The sequence below is a fragment of the Drosophila ananassae genome, chromosome XR (assembly GCF_017639315.1).
Source record: "Drosophila ananassae strain 14024-0371.13 chromosome XR, ASM1763931v2, whole genome shotgun sequence".
In the NCBI taxonomy this organism is placed as follows: domain Eukaryota; kingdom Metazoa; phylum Arthropoda; class Insecta; order Diptera; family Drosophilidae; genus Drosophila; species Drosophila ananassae.
Genome location: NC_057932.1, coordinates 21,823,831 through 21,840,751, shown reverse-complemented (window position 1 = coordinate 21,840,751; position 16,921 = coordinate 21,823,831). Strand labels below are relative to the sequence as shown.

Sequence of the window (16,921 nt, the reverse complement as noted above, 5' to 3'; positions counted from 1 at the left end):
GGCAGACGCGGAGCACAAAACAATAAACTGGAATTCAATTTTTCCATTGTAAAACATAATTTTCTACAAAACTTGACGTCAGCTTGGCCCGCTTTTTGCTAAAAGGTAGTTAATATTTTTGCAGTCCATTGCGGCGAGTGCCCCTGCCCCCGGCTCCTACCTCGGGCCCCTGCTCCTCGCCCCCGCGATGCACACTACACTTGAGTTGTTCTTGTTGGTCCTTGTTTTTGGTGTAGTTGTTGTTGCTCCGCCTGCTGCTTCCTGTTTTGTAGCTGTTTTTGAAATTTATGGCGCCGTCGCCATCGTAGTCGTCGCCGTCTCCCGCCTGCCCCTCCTCTCTGAGTCCTGCCCCCATCCCAGCCCCCCTCTCATGAGTTATGCGCTTTTTATTTCAGCTCCTGGCCACGTTAAGTGTTAAATTGTTTTATGTATGCATGTGTGGGGGAGGGAGTGGGGCTGCGGGGGAGGACTCCTGGACTTTGGCCGTTTAATTATGAAAGTTGACTTCCAGGAGGAGCGCCAGGCCAGCAAGGGGGAAGGAGGAGCCAATCTAAACAAATTTCATGTCGGCCTAATCCTTCGCGGGCAAATGTTCAAGGCAACGGCTCACCGAGGACGGAATTTAAACTCTTAAATGCCCGCTTTCATTCGATTTACTCGCTCCGCGCTCCCCGCACAGGGGCGGCGGAAGGGGGGCCGCACAAATGGCAAGCGTTAATGCGAAAATCATTCTCCGGCACACCCACAGCCCACACACGGGAAAAAGGTCACAGGGTGGAAGGTTCTGTAAAATCCAAAGCAAATTAACGCTTCAAACACCAAAAAAGTGTTGGCTGCCGCTCCTCCGGCGCCCAACGCTGCTTTTTTACGGCACCTGACGTCCTGGCTGATCCTGGCGCAAAGTTAAGTGTTTCTTTAGCTAAATAACGGAAACATTTTAGTTGCTGCCGGCGAGGGGGAAGGGAAGGGGGCCAGAAGGGTCCTGGAACGATAGACGCTTACACATAAACACATTCAAATGCTTCCGGTAATGTGTAATAGCTGCACAAGGACGAGGGTCTGGAGTCCGGCAGAGTCCGTCTGGCTGGAGCTGGAAGAGGCGAGGGAGACCCCTCCGGGCGGCGGAGAAGGAATGCCCTCGAGTGGCTATAAATAACTCGCAGCAGGTGCCGTTCAGGTAAACGTCCATGCTGCAACCTGCAACCTGCAACGTGCCACCTACAAGTGCCATCCTGCGCCTTCCACAGTGTCCAGCAGGATAGTCCGGACAACAAGAAATACAACAGCTCTGGGCCCTTGAGTTCAAGCCGAATGTAAATTTCTGGCTAAAAACAAGGGCCAGGCCGCTCCGAGGAGGTCCTTTTCTCGCAGTGTATGCCAGGAACAGGAGCAGCAGCTCGGGGCTACGTTTTCTTGTGATTAAACGCCGTATGGCCCGCTCATTGTTCTGGTCCCCGCATAAGTGCAAATGAGCTTGAAGGATGAAATATTAAGAGTCGTCTTGGACTCTGGTTTTTTCGCTCCTCGACTCCTCCAGTCCTCGGGGCTTCTCCGCTTCGCTGTTGCCTTTCTGGACTCCCTGCTCCCGCGCCCGATGCGGGCCCGCCACTCATTTGGCCAAATGCAATTTTCGCTAAGAGCGAACATCCTCCGAAACAGACAGACAGCGAAGGAGAAGGGCGGCCACCAGAAGCCGGTCAGAAAGTTGGGCAAGTCAGCAAGTCCACCAGCTTAACAGGCACTTGAAAAAATACTCCGAGTTCATTATCCTTCAGCAAATTAATTGAATGTAGTGTGTAGTAATTGTCAAAGCGAGCGATGGTCCCTGCCTCACACACTGCCCTTGTGTCCTGCCCACAAGGATGTGCGCGTTTCGTCTATATTTTCTAATGGAGTGGAAATTAAATTGCCGGTGTAGTTGGCGGTGACCCCCGTGCTCCGTGCTCCCTGCTCCGTACTCGCTGTGTTCTCCGGGCATTCCCCGGCTCACCATCGGCAACATTTTTGAGAGCAACCCTTTTTTATTTGTGCATGTGGCAAGCTGAAACATTGCAACGTGGCCGCGGCGCTTGACAAAAGTTATGGGGCCCCTAGTGGGTTTAGCGAGTGGGTTGGGTATTGGCAAGGCCAGGGGGCGGAGGGCAGAGGACAGAGGGTAGGAGGAGCAGTGGTCCAGTCGGGTGTAGGCTGGGAAATCGTACTGCTTTATAGAACATGGCCTTATAATATTTAATGGTTCTTCAAAGTGTAGCTACAGAATGGAATGCTGGGGGACTGTGTTGCCTCTTTGACTTCTGGAAGAAGCATCGCAAAGGTGGGCGAGCTGCTGACCACTGCCCACCTGAGCTGGCGCCCTGTTCCTTGCGCTCTCCAGCACTCGAGGTGATTAAATTTCCGCGAGCAGCTGAACAAGGTCCCTTCCCGCACCGCCCTCCTTGGCGCCTCCTTTCCACAAATGGCGAGCAATAAACTAAACGCAGAAGATTACGACTGGGACCCAGCGGAAATGATTCTCAGAAAGACTGGACGAGAGCCTCGGATCAGGCTGCGCGCCTCCCACCCAGGGAAGGAGGCGTGCCCCAGCCCGGGAATTGTAAGTGCAGTTTTATGAGAGCATTTAGCTGATTTGCGAATGGCGGGAAAACTGTTCAGAAAAATATTCAGGACCTTCCGGAGGACTCACTCAAAAGGCATAACTCGTTTCCTCCGCAATTAATATTCACACAGTTTCGGATTTCAATTGGGAACTATCGGAGACATTTGATCCGACACGCAGCCATCTCCAGGAGTATCCTGTTGGCCGCCCCGGGCCCTGCCCTGGCACTGTCCTGTTAGTTGATATGGTTTTCCGCCCGGCGCTAAAGATGCTTTTAGCCAAACGGCAGCAAGGCCAGCAGCAAGGACCTCGCAAAAACGCTGCTACAACTTAAGCTTAGCAATGACAGTGGCAGGGAAGTGGCTGGGAAAGGGGCGGAAGGAGGCAAGGAGCAAGGAGCAGGGAGAAAGGGGCAGGATAAGCAGGAAAACGGAGACAATGCGGAAAATTGTAAGAAACTAAAATTGGCTAAAAGGAATCAGTAGCCAACAGGCGAGTATGTTGATGTCCCCTTCCTTCCCGGCTGTATCCTCTATCCAGGACTAAAGGACGACAGGACTATAGGACTTGTGCCTGGCGTTTGAGGAAAGGAACTCATAAAAGTGAGCAACAAATTTCATTGTTTATGGCTCAGCTTCGACTACATGTGTGCTCTTTTGCAATTTGCTCCGCCATAATGGGGGACCATTTTGCGTGTTTGTGTTAGTGTTTGTGTTTGCGCTTGTATTTGTGTAGTGCGTCCCCCCTCGCAGCGGAGCCCATGGCACTTACCCCCTTCAGCTCGCGCGCATAAATAAAATTAGCTTTATTCTGATCCTAAACCTTAACGGGCCTACTAGGCAGTCTGGCAAGTTGTTCCAGAAGATCTGCGAGGACTTTAAAGAGCCCCTCGACCCCGTCGATCCCGATGCTTGGGGCTAAGGACTAAAGGCAGGACAGGGCTATCTAGATTATCAAAGTTATGTGGAGGTCGAACTACCAGTCTAGATAGTTTTTAAGCGAAACAGACCCCTTGCTCGATTTTTATGCTAGTTGCCATAAATTGTAATGGAATTCGGGTTAGCCACTTCCACCCTCCGGAGCTGGCTGCCCAGGGCGTCCTTTGTTCGATTTATTTTTTATTAATATTTTGCGAGGGCGAGGAGCATAAGCTAGCAAGGCGTGAAATTAAATTCGACTTGCCGCAGCGTCGTTCCGGCCATAGCCGACCTAACTATATGGAGATTTTAGATGTCCCCTTTCGGCGGCGGGAAATGTATGGCGGAACGAGCAGTCTTATCCGTGCAATGGATTTTTACTAGCCAATAAAATTATATTTTCATTGGCCTGCAGTGGCGGTGGCGGCGGCAGGGGCATGGAGGCCCATCGGAGGCCATCCCGTCTTGCCTTGCTCGGGGAGCCACTTGCCACTAGCGGCTGTTGCCCCTCCGAGGACTGAGCAGCGACTGAAGTCGAGCGAAAGGTCCTTGCTGAAGGACCTCACCACCGTGTGGTGGAGTTGGGCAACAGTGGTGGAATCGGCTCGGGGAAGGAGCCACAGGTGGCTGCTGGAAGGACTGGAAGGCCCCGCCGAAAGTGTCTTGGCAACGAAGACTCGGAGGTATTTTTCGAGTTTATTTTCCCAATTAGTCCTGGCAGGACCTGGGAATTTTTCATTCATAACAAATAACTCGATGAAATATTTACTGTATTTCCTATTTCACCTGCACGGAGCTATTCCAGAAGCATTCGGTTTGATGGCCGGCTTGCAGAATTCCCGGCCCAGCAAACCGTATTTATCGAATAAATGCCCACAGTGTCCTGCGGGGCAGGAGCTGCAGAGCGACCCAGCATCGGAAGGAAGGAAGGAAGGCCTTTTTTCGTTCGACAATCAAATTGAAATCTAATGAAAAGTGTGCAACAAAAAGGCGACCTGCACCCGACCACTCCTATTCTCCGATTTGGCACACATTTTGCTCTGTTGTTGAAAATTAATATATTTTAAATATTCAGAAATGCCCCACTGGCGATGGGGGCTGGGGGCAGGTGAGCACAATAACGAAATGAAAAAGGCCTCCAAAATACTTTAACAAATACCGAAAACCGACATTTCACCAACTGCATATTACGTTATGCATATTTCATTTATGGCCAAAATAAATACATAAATACATATGTAAAATGCAGGCTCGCAGACCTGCAAAAAGAGCGACCGTGGGCCAGGTCACATTTCCCGCCAACAGTATCGATGGGCCCCCGGAACTGGACTCGACTCTAGTGCCTCCGCAGTGGATTATGGTCAGCCCTGCCCTTGGACTTCCTCCGCCACTCACCTCCTAATGAGCACCATTGGACCATTATTGGGTGCGAAGTGCGGACATGTCCCACGGTTCCTGTAAATATTTGCTGCTAAGCCGGACGCCCATGGCTCCCATCCAGCAGGCCCGGCCGGGAGGGCGGAGTTCATTGCATCTACATCTGTCGACATTTTTGCATTTAATGCCATAAAAGTTTATCTGGCAATGTGTCGTCGGGCGGGCGGGGAGGCTACTTTTATTTTCAGTATTTTAATTAAATAAAAATTTATTTGTTTGTGCAGACGGGCGGCCGGGCGAGCGGACGGCCGGCAGGAGGGGCGAGTCAACGAGCTTAATTGAGACCATTTTGTGCAAATTTGGGCCTGGCTTACAGTTCTCCGAGCCGCCTCGACTCGGCCCGAATCCACACTTTGCTTAATTAATCACACAGAAGTGGGGCCAGAGGGCCGGGTCGGACTCCGGAATGATCAGCAATTACTGACGGCACACGGAAAGTAGATCTCCGTGATGGTTCTGGGAGGGTTCTGGGATGAGTCCGACCTCTCGGCCCGGCCAGCGGTTCTCTAGGGTTAGGTAATACCCACCGCAATGGGTATCCGAAGGTTCCCTACTCCGCATTTTTTTCGGGCCGGCTTATGCGCTTTTCGGTGGATTTTTTCCGTTTCGGTTCCGGTTTTTTAAATGTCGGTGCCGAACCGCACCATACATTGCATCCGGAGTGGAAAGCGAGTGTCTTTTTTCTTTCTGCTGGCGCTTGTTTGTTTATTTGTATCTCGCTCGCTGTTGACTTTTGGTTTCGTTTGGCCGCTGCCGTTTTTTGTTGTTAGTGGCGCGATAAACATATCAAGAAAATGTTTAGTTTTTATCCGCTTTTCGAAACAACAGCTCCGCTCTTCGCTGCCTATTTTTGCACTGCCGCGAAAGTAATGGCAATTAAAGCCGGTGATTGTGGCTGTTTTTGATGGGTCGTAAGTGCTGCTCTTTTCGCGTTTTTTATCGCATCCCCCCTCCGGCAAAAGCGCATCAATTAGCGCGGCTATTACATAAAAACCTCTGCTTTTTAGCGCCCAGGCCTACTGGGCGCCCAGGTGTCTGACTGCTGGGCTGCCAGAACCTCCAGCACCCAGAACCCAGAACCCAGGTCCAAGATCCGAGATCCGAGACCCTCAGCAGCGAGTACTCACAACCTCCCAGTCTTACGGGCCAATTACACCTGATTACACATGTCTGGCCCAAGGTTCGAGGCGGGTACTTCAGTGTCCATTACTCCGGCGGTTATGCAACGCCAAGGGGCAGCTCTGAGCTGCCTCGGCCGAGCTCTTAACGTGGCTTTTGCAGCTTGTGCCGTTGGCGGTTACAACAAAACTTACTTTACAGCTCCGCCGTTGCGGTCGCAGTCGCAGTCGCCGTCGCAGTCGGAGCCGGCGACTGCACTTCTCGAAACCCGGCTTACGACAGTGGACCGCATGAGCGGAATATGGCTTTCAAAGAAATCATATTCACTGGGGCTTGGGGGTCCGAGACACATAGCTTCGAGCCTACATGGGCACAGCTCTGCTCACATTTTCTTCCACTGTACTCGGTTCAGCCCAATACGCTTGGTCGCTGTCTCTGCCTCTGTCGCTGCTTCAGCCTCAGCCGCGGTCGCAGTCGCAGTCGCAGCCGCTTTTTTGAGGCTGCACAAAGTTTAAACAATTTGGCGTTTAGTTCTCCTTCGCGTGCGCCAAAACCAAGTGGGCCAACAAGTCGTCCAATCCGCCTGAGATCGTGATTCGAAATCCAGATATCGAAAGTGAGTCTTATTTTTTTTGTGTGCCTCGAGCGCCCAGCAAGTGCTCCCTAACAGTGCGTACTATGTGGCAAGCGGTCTGACCATTAACCCCTGAGAGGCGTTGAGGAAACATCTTGGCCAGTGTGTCGGGGAAGTTGCTAATTGCTGTCCCAAGTTCCAAGTGGCATGTCACTGGCGCCTTCGAGAGGCAACACCCCCCGTGCCAGCCCGATAAGTGCTTCTCAGTGGCTTTGCATTTTTAATAAATTCCATTCGTCGAATTGGAGTCAGATCGCTGGCCGGATCGCCTTGCTCCGGATTCGAGTTCGACGGGTCGGGAGATATCGCGCCGATAAGGCCAGCACGGCCATCGAAGTCTTCGGCGACCTTGAAACGCACTATAAAGATAAACAGACGAATTCCACGCCGAGAGATCAAAGACGAATAGCTTTTCGAAAGGCTTGTTTGGATTTCTTGTTCGCGAGTCGCGAGTCGCAACTCGCAGCGGCAGCGGCAGCGGCGGCGCATGCGCAGCAGCGTGTAAACACTGTTGACCCAATTGTCGGGCTCCGCTGGCCACGCCCCTCGCGGCCGCCCCCCGCGGCTGTGGAGCGAGTGCAGTTGGTTATTCAACGCGGCCTGTGCAGTCTGTGTGCCAGCGCTGGAGGTTGGAAAACTGGGGGGCGGGCAGGTGCAGTGCAGTAGTACCGGGTACCCGCCAGCGGAGACATTAAGAAACCCTGTTTACGTGCAACATTTTTGAACGAAAACGTTCGTGAATCATCGCTTTCCAATTAGCCCAAATTCGCCCAGCTCTGGGGCCCACAGCCCGAAAAACACGAACGCTGTCGGCCTTCACTCATCAATTAGCAATTGTCACCTGTCAGTGTCGGCGCATCGGTCTTACCTGTGACCCCCAGGGCCCTCCCCGCTCCCCTGTTGACCACAAAAATATTGGGCCCAAAGCGGCGGAGTTTTGGTGAGAGCCGCCGCAAAAACGGCCAACAACGTCGCTTTGTTGGCCTCTGTTGTGTTTTATGCATGAAAGTCAAGGTCGGCCTCTGATAGTTGTGGCATGATTAGCATTTGATATTTTGTTTTCAATTTCTGCTTTGGGGCTCGTTTATATTGTGTTTTCCCCGATGGCGCATTTTACGATTATTATATGCGCGGACGGAGGTGCCAAGTGGTTGGCCAAGACGCGACTACCTGCGAGGCGACCCTGCCCATTTCCCCAGAACAGGCACTTCTCCTGTGTCCTGGCAGCCCGGCTGGGAACCTGGCCAGCTGCTGGCAGGACAATCACATGTGTTTATACAGCATTAGAAAGCGCGGGGAGTTCGGGGGAGGCTGGGATTAAAAATTATACGGAAAGTTCGTATTTTGCGGAATGGCTTAGAGTGCAGCCCTCCCACAGCACCCATTCCTCATATCAATATGTTTGCTTTATTTATTGACTCGCCTTCGTTGTGCGATATCCTCGCGGCAGGATGCCGTCTTCTGACAGTTGGCACGTAGCCGGGCCAGGACGACGGGGCGTATACGTATTATAAGTTATGAGCTGGCCCCGGCGATCACGTACACGGCCCGATGGCTGACTGAGTGGGGGCTGGGAAGTCCCCTCTATCTCCCACTACCAGTCCCCCCCCTCCCAGAAGTCCTGCATATAATAATGTTAATGCCAAACAATTAAGTAGCCCGGAGTCCTCTCAGTTTCGGATTTAATTACAATTGCAAGCAATTTCTGCTCCAGCGACAAGCCAAACACCATGTGTTCTCCTCTTTCCAGCCGGCCATTAGCGGGGGAAAAACAGACCAGAGTTCCGGAGGCAGGGAGGGCAGGGGTCAGATGGCAGATGGCAGGTCAGGGGTCAAGGGTTGCGGGCGGGCGGTCAGCTCCACGCGCTGAGAAAAGCAATTTTCCGGTTGAGTTTACAAATGGCGGGCGCGGCCAGTGCTGACAATAAATGATATATCACTAAGTCCGGTCACCTTTATGCGATGCCCCAAGTAAACACACTCTGTGCCACATTTAAGTGCGGCGGGGGAGGGGCTGGCTGGCTGCTTGTGTGGCTTGGCTTCTGTGTGCGTGTGGCTGTGTTCTAGGGGAGTCCTGCTGCCCCCGCTTCCCCTGGAATTCGTGCCCGTCCCCGTTAAGCTGTGATTGCATTAAATGTTTATTGTCCGAGCTCTGATTTCTGGCGGATTAAATTAGCCGGCGGAGCGTTCTTTCGGAGCTATTAGGCATCGGAACTAGCATCTTACTACTCCTTCCATTTCTTTCCGAGTTTAAAACACAACTACTCCAGATTCCCCCACAGCCCTCACCTGAGTGCCGAATATTCATAAATGCTCGCCATTTATTGCCAGGCCACTCTCGTCCTGTTCCGGGGTTTGTTTGTCGTTACACCTACACCTACACCCCGCACACCCACACCCCACACCCCACACCCCACACCCCATACCCCACTCACCAACACACACCCACGCACACTCCGACAGACACACAATTCCGAGGACAGTTATGAATGGCAATCCATTCGCTTAATGGAATTTCGTGTTGTTTAACTTTTACGTGGCTCCCAGCTTGTGGGTGGGGCGGGAAGCGGGGGGCAGGGTGTGGCATGTGTGTGTGTCCTCGGGTCAGCTAGGGTCGCCCCCGCCCCGCTCCCCCCCGGCCATGCCTCCTGGAACCCTCCAACATCATCGTAAAGCTTTATTAGCATTTATTATTCAAGACTTTGCCTCGGTCAAGTTTGTGTCTGTTTTAGTTTTATGATCGCTTCCGACTCGACACCTCACCTTAGACAGCCCCCCCTCCCATCCAGCTGCCCCCTCACCACCACCTGCCCCCTCCCATTCCATCCCATGCCCCTGACCCCTCCACCCCTGGCCAGAGCTGGCTGGCTTTAATTTCAATAAACGCACATTTTATGACTGCCCGGGTTTATGGGCACGTTGGATTTATTTATTTTTCATTACATTATGCCGAGTGCGGCCCTCCAGGCTTTAGACTCCCCCTCGCCCCCCTGTGGCAGGCAGGAAAGGGTGCGTGCGTGTAATGAACAAAAATGGCCGAAACTCTGCCACATGTAACTCGATAATTTCGCAAAAGCACACGCAGAACACAGGAATCGAAGCTCTGAAACCGAAACTGAAATCGAATTCGCATTTCGAAATTGGGGCATGGGGCATGGGGCATGGGGCATGGGGCATGGGGCATGGGGCAAGGGTCGTGCCCTATGCAGGTGCAGGACAAAAGTGACCAAGTTGTGTGTGCCGCAGGGGCCCGCTGCAGCTACAAATGTTGATAAGATGCCACCGATTCGCATAATTTGTGCTGCCCCTCCGAGTCGGGCACAGTGGGCTCCAGGAGTGCGGCACCTCCAGTTTTATTTGAAAATCGAATAAATTGGAACAAGGACATAACTGGGAGAATCGTCCTCGAAACTCCAAACGAAACATATTACATATTCAAGGGATTTGACTCTGCTCCCAGCGGGCACTGTAGGGGAGTGTGTCCCGTCCCCGGGACACCCTCTCGAGCACACATGCACTTGCCGACAACACACACTGGCAGCGGCGCACTCACACACCCACAGGTTCCCAAAGCGCTGCCGGCGTCGCTGCCAGCTCAGGGACATATCGAGGACATTTAAATCGCTCTTAAGTCTCGTTTAATTGGTACTTAGCATGCAAATGCAAAATGAGGCGAGATCCTAGGCAGCAATTGTCGCACTGCCCCCCCGCCCCCCTGCCGGCCGCTCTAGCTCCAGCTCCGCCTAAGCCTCTCTTTCTGGCAGGACCTCCGACGCTGTGGCTCCTGCATGTGTATCATTAGTTACATGAACAATATGCCAGGCACATCGTCAGCTTGAACTGCTTGGGTCTGCCAGGACTCAGGACTCAGGACTCGGGACTCACTCCCCACTCCCCCGTTTCTCACACACATGCAGGGCTCGGAGAGTGTTGGAAGCAACACTGCGAGAAACAAGCGCGGACAAGGGGGTGGCCCTGCTTCGGGGCAGCCTGCGCTTCTCTCAGTGCAGGAGCAGGAGCCGGAGCAGGAGCAGGAGCTTGAGAGAGCGCCGAGCAACGAACCGGAGCACATTGCAGGGCATTGCATCAAATCAAATCAAATTTAATTGAAATGCCATGCAAAAATATTTTGAGAGAGACGAGCGACGCAAATTGATTGATTTTTGGTTCTCACTCTGGTCTTGCCCGACAGTCCAATTCGAATGGCACGCCCCTCCCCTCCCCTCCCGCCACCGCCAGCAGCCAGGACCACTCATTGATATAATTACAAAGTTTTGTTGGCCGGTTGATGAGCCAGTTGGAAAACATAATCAAGAATGCGTTGGCCAGAGCCACTACCACTCCCACTGCCACTGCCACTGCCACCGCCTCCCGCCCACAGTCCTTGGCCGAAAAAGTTTTAATTTCAAATGAAGTTTGAACAAGCCAGTGGAGCGGCGGGGCGGGGGAGGGGACGGAGGCAATAAAATAATCAAAGCGTGCACAAAAGTGCAACGAAAATTGCCGAAAAACTGGTAACAAAAGTAAGCAAAATAGAGAAGAAATGGGATAAAGGACGAGGAGTGAAGCCGACTGGGCAGGGACGCCGAGTGGAGGGGGGGGAATCGCTGAAAGGACTAACAGATACCCAAGGAGGATAGTTTTCAGATAGTCAGATGATATCTGACAGATACTGCGACTCTACAGTCGCAGCTACCCGAGCTGCTCCTGGCAGGGTGCTCCAAAGGGTTTCCAGCTGCGGGCCAAAGCAAATTTACCTGAAGAAAGCCAGGACGAGTGGCTTTGGCGACGGACAGTCGCCGGTGGGGAGCGGGGAGGGGGCAAATCTACTCAAAAAATGTCCAAAGTACAGGACGAACAAAATGCCAATGCCGTTAGCCGGCGAGTAATGAGAGTCGGCGGGACAGGGAGAGCGGGGGGCGGGGAGCAGCGGAGGGAGGGAGAGTCAGAACGGCTATTATGCGCCATTAGGGCATAATTAAAATGCCCAAGGTGGGGGGCGGGGGGAGAAGCCAACACCAAATACGGACAAGACACCGATAATGACAACACTGTGGAGAGGGGGGGAGGGGCAGGAGAGAGGATGAGACCGAAATGGATGCACTCGGAGAACGCTAAGTGGGGATTCTGCAACAGCTATTAGTTATCTCAAAGTATGCATATCTTGAAGATTTTAATTGAGGTTAAAAGATACAAAATAATAATAATTATAATAATATCGAGCCCACCCTAATACGAGTAATGGGTTAAGAAATTCAAATGACAAAAGAGAGACGAAAATGAATCTTGCAACTCACACGCAACTGTACTTCAATCGCTGGTTTCCACCTCCCCGTTCGTGGAGATGCAGCTGTCTCGCTCGGCATCCGTATCTGCGGGATTGCCGCCCACACACTCACGTACGCGAACGCGAATACGCGAAAGGAGGAGAGCAAGAAGGAGAACCGACGCGAATAGTAAGAAATTAACTCAGCAATCGCTGTACAGACGAGTAATTGTTTCGAGAATGGGTTCTAGGATGGTCTGTCCCCTGTTTTCATCCTGTTCCCCCCACGGAGCACTGAAATCCGCGACTTTAGAACAGCTAACCGGCTCATCCGGACAAACACTCGCGTTTTCCTTTCGAGGACACTGGCACTCACTTTTAGACGACGGATCTGTTCTAATGGAGATGACTTGTTCCTATTTGATAGATTTAAATCAGATTTCCAATAAGAAATCGCTTTGAGAAACCAACGCCAAACTTTCGGATGCGGACGAAGAAGGAAAATGGCTGCGATCGGCAACTTCAGATGCAACCTGTTGCACGGCCAGAACGAGAGCGTGGTGAGAATGAGAGTGTGGTGAGAACGGGAGTGTGGAGAGATTGAGAGCGTGAGAGCAAGAGAGCGTAGGAAAGGGAAAGGAGCCTCCTTCGGCCACACTACCCACTAGCGAGGAAATCCCATTCGCAGTTTGGCGCGAAAGGGAAATTATTTAAGCTTGAGTCTCAAATGCCCTGATGTCCTCCAGCAGAGATACAGCCTTCCTCACAGAGACCCCTTGCTCGATAAATACTCCAGGGAGTTCGCACTCCATCCTTTTTCTCAGTCCATCAATCTGAGCAATGAATTTTGGCAATTAAGCAATCACTTTGCTCATGTCCTGGAAGCGGCTAAGAAAGAGCGGCAACGGGAGGGGGCTATCCTTCTGCCCGAAAGACTCTGGCTGCTCCAGAGTGAACACTCCCTCTTCCAAACCCGAAAAAACTCCCCAACTCAACTCAATGAAATGTTTGTTTATTTTTTTGATGCAGCAATAGAAGCTTCTCCAGATCCTTCCTTGCGCCCCACCTCCTCCTCCTTGCGCTCCAACAGTCAATCTATAGAAATAAGGATATGCATATGCTCCTGCCAGAGTGTCTTTGTGTGTGTGTGTGTGCAATTTTATAGCACAGATAAAGGTTGGACGGGGGAGGGAGCGCTCTCGAAAAAGCAAAAGTTTTCACTTCAAGTACTATTTTCGCTCTGCTTTCTCATTTTTTGCTCCCAAGTTCCTTTATTTTTCGTTTCTCCAATTCCCGTTATGGTGTTGTTGGTACTTTTATGGCAGTTGTTGTATCATCATTCGCCCGGCAAAAGAGTTTGGAGCACTTGAGTAGCATTAAAGCATCAAGCGATTGTCTACGGAAAGGCAATTGACTCGCCCGCTCCCGGGGAGAGTACGTGTGTGGGAGCAGCAGACTCCGAATTGGTTGCCCGGGCGATGGGGGAGAGCGGACAGGAGCAGTCCGGGAGCAGTCCCCGTAAAAAGGACCTAATGCACTGCCCGACTATAATGGTATCCATAGAGAGGAGTTCCCAACAAGTTCAATATTACCAGCACCCTTTGGGGGTTTATTACTCAGTATTATTATTAAAATATTGTGAAAACAGTTGTATTATGTCCTTTTGTGGCCCAAAGGCCATTGCATTTTCCAATTCAGCATAATCGGGCATAAAAATAACTTTTTATCATCTGCTTTGGCATTGAAATAATTTAAATTAGTTTCGGAACGCACTGCAAATTATGGCCAAGCAATTAAGCCGACAATTTCGAGCCATAGAGCCCGGGGCTCCGGCCGCGACTCCCTATTAACGGACTCTAGCCCGGAGGGGCTTACGAGGCGCCACACACGACGCCCGAACAGGTGACACCCAAAACCCAAAACCCCAAACCAAAACCGAAACCCTAAATGCCATTTGAATATTTTTCCCAGTTGAGGGGCAGGGGCAGGGAGCCAGGGGGTCGCACAGAAAAGCAATTAAATTGTAAAAATTTATTAAGCTACTTTGGCAATTTTCCTAATTATATTCATTATAAAAACAGCGATTTTCCCACAATTCGGGGCTTTTGTTTCTGCTGCGAAAAAGGGGGCTACAGTTTGTAAGTTTCGGTCTCTGATGCATTCTTTTCGGGGCTCTCTCCTACGCAATTATGCAAAAATAGCTGGGGGATTTCGGACGTTAGGGATACAGAGAAGTGCCAAATTAATAACAAACTCCTTCCCCCTTAGTCACGCCCCACTGTCACCGCAATTTCAGCATTTCCCCGCCCCTGGACCCCCTTTATTATTGACGTCTGCTTTCGCCATATCCGCGTTTCCATTTCCATTTCAATTTTGTTCTTCTGCCCTTCTGTGTACGACCCCCTTTCGGGCTGCCACTGAACATGATTTATGCATCGGGGGCGTGGCTCCCTATGTCCCTATATATTTTTCTGGCCGACGACAGCTCCTGTCGCGGATCGATGCAGTTTGCCAGGAATTAATCACTTAAACGACTACAATCTTGTGCCACTTTCCAGGATGCACTTCGGAGGAGACGGGAGGAGGATGGCGTTCACTCTTTTGGTGGTCGGCGTCCTTGTAGGGCTGGCCCTGGCCCAGGGCGCAGGCCAAGGGGCTGCCCAGGACTCGCCCCATGTCCGGCACAAGCGCGGCATCTTCTGGGACTTTTTCCAGAAGATGGTCATCACGAAGAACCTGATAGTGGATGTAAGTATCCTTAGTCCTCTTCTGCCGTAACCCTAAGCTACTCTGACCTTCTAACCTTTTGACCTTCAATTATTACCTATTCAAGCAATATGTGGACACACGGAACACCCTGAACGACGTCTACAACGTGGTGAACGAGCAATTCAGCGATCCTGGACCAGCCAAGCCCACGAGCAGCCCTCGCGTGACCACCGAGAAGCCCGTAAGATCATCCGGGTTACTCCCTAAAGACACTATTAACTGAATTCGAAATCTCCCCAGTCCATCAGTGGCGAGGAGAGCGGAGGGGACAGCGAGGAGCCCCCCACGACAACCGAGTCCTTCTCCATCTCGAGGTACGAGCTGGGCAGGCTCCTGGGGAGGAACTTCCGGGGCCTCCAGCGCCTGGCGATGAGCGAGTTCAGCACGGCCCTCAACGTACGTAGTGGCATATCGAGCCGGAAATGCAGGTCCTTCCACTCACCCCCTCTCTACTATCCTTTTAGGCCACCAAGTACAACCTGGCCGAGTACAAGGCCGAGGCGGACAAGCAGTTCGCCAACAGCCTGGCCGTCGAGAAGAAGAACAAACTGAAAAGTCTCAAGGGCTGACACTGAGCCGGGCCACGCCCCTTCCCCAAGTGCCTGATAGTTGTCTCTGTGATAGGCTGCTCCTCCATTTTTCTATTACTCCATAACTTTATTTATTTAATGGTTTTTTTTCGACTGTATCTGTATTGAATAAAATGGGGAAAGTGTCCCCGAACGCATACGGACTCGTGTCTACGACTATTGTGCGTCAAATTAAAAAGTTTTCTTTCATAATTTTATTGATAAACTTTTATTCAAAATAAAGCAAGTAAAAACAGGAGCCAGTCAAAACCAGGAGCGGGCGACAAAGGACCAAACCGGAAGCCAAAAGGGAAAACTGCAGTGTCTCCAAAAATGGGGACAGATTTCTCCATAAAATAATTATGTTTAAGGTCTTAAGGTCCTAGCTATTCCTTGTTCCATCCTGTGCTCTAGATGTCCTTCATTTTGCTGGAAATATATTTTTTTTTAGAATTATATTTATGAGAAGAAGCATTTTTCTCAGTGGGGGCTTCCCTATATCCCACACATGGCTGCAACTTTGTGAAATCGAAGTAAAGTTGCAAACAAATTCAAACGGCAAAACTTGCCAAAATACAAAGACAGTTTTGTGTCTGGTCCTGGCCCCCCTCCAGGACCTCCTCGGGCCCGCATGTCCTGCGCAGGAGCCGGGCCCCCGCATAGTTAGCAGAAACCACTAAAAGTGTCATAATTCGATGCCCATGAGATGGCTGTCTCGAAAGTACGCTGGCCGACAAAACTTTGGCGGTAATGACTGTCGCAAGCCCTCACCGCCCCACCCCTCCTCCTGCCAGTGGGCTGGCCAACTGTGCGTATGAGCAACCTGGCGGGGCAAGGCCTGGGAAAGGCGTCTGCAAAGTTCTGGCCGGGGAAACAACGGAAAAGCCAAAAAATACCAGGAAACTTATCGAAACTGGCGAGCAGTTGCAGTTTCTGCATCTGCCGGGAGGTATTTGCCAGATAAACAGATTCCTATACACTTTAATGCTTATTTCTGGGTACTCGGAGAGCTCTGCTGGAGCTGGGAATGTGTTCAACAACTTCTTAGCCGATAAAAGTCTAGTTCTCAGCTCATTTCGTGTCAGAACTATTTATGAGTGATTCAAACAACAAAACAATTAGTTCGAGCTCCGAAACAAGATCAACTAACTACCCGAAACAGCACTAAAAAGCGAGTGCGGAAGCTCTAGATCCATAAAAAGTGCTTCGCTGAAATGGATGAGTAATTTCTGGCCTGAAATTATCGCCGATTTGCACCAATTATCTCTAATTCGATCAGTGTCAACTGGGGAATTGTAAGTGCCGAGGCCTGTCATCCCATTCGTATGCCGGAGGTGTTCCGGCCTTTATTTTCGAATCGGCCTAGCGGGAAATTTTCATTGCGGCAGTCACACTCATAAATAAACAAACACCAAACAAACAATAAAGTGCAGCGAATCGAAATGTCAAGATCAATGGAGAATCAATCCAGAATTCGATTAAGGTATTCCGCTTAGGAATCAGATGAGTATTGACGGAACTATGATCTTCGGTTGGAGCCATAAACGCCAACTCTCACTTTTGAAGGGAGCACTATAGGAAAAATTTACAAAAAATGGATTTGAAATTTCACAT

General features: G+C 51.1%; 1 protein-coding gene across 1 annotated transcript; it reads left to right on the top strand.

Moving 5' to 3' along the window:
* The first annotated feature begins 6,574 nt into the window (after positions 1-6,574).
* On the top strand, positions 6,575-15,471 carry LOC6501925. Its single transcript, XM_032452273.2, has 5 exons — positions 6,575-6,685; positions 14,528-14,717; positions 14,803-14,919; positions 14,979-15,134; positions 15,203-15,471. Exons 2-5 carry the CDS (start codon positions 14,529-14,531, stop codon positions 15,305-15,307), a joined length of 567 nt encoding a protein of 188 aa, XP_032308164.1. The 5' UTR covers positions 6,575-6,685; position 14,528; the 3' UTR covers positions 15,308-15,471.
* Positions 15,472-16,921: the final 1,450 nt, after the last annotated feature.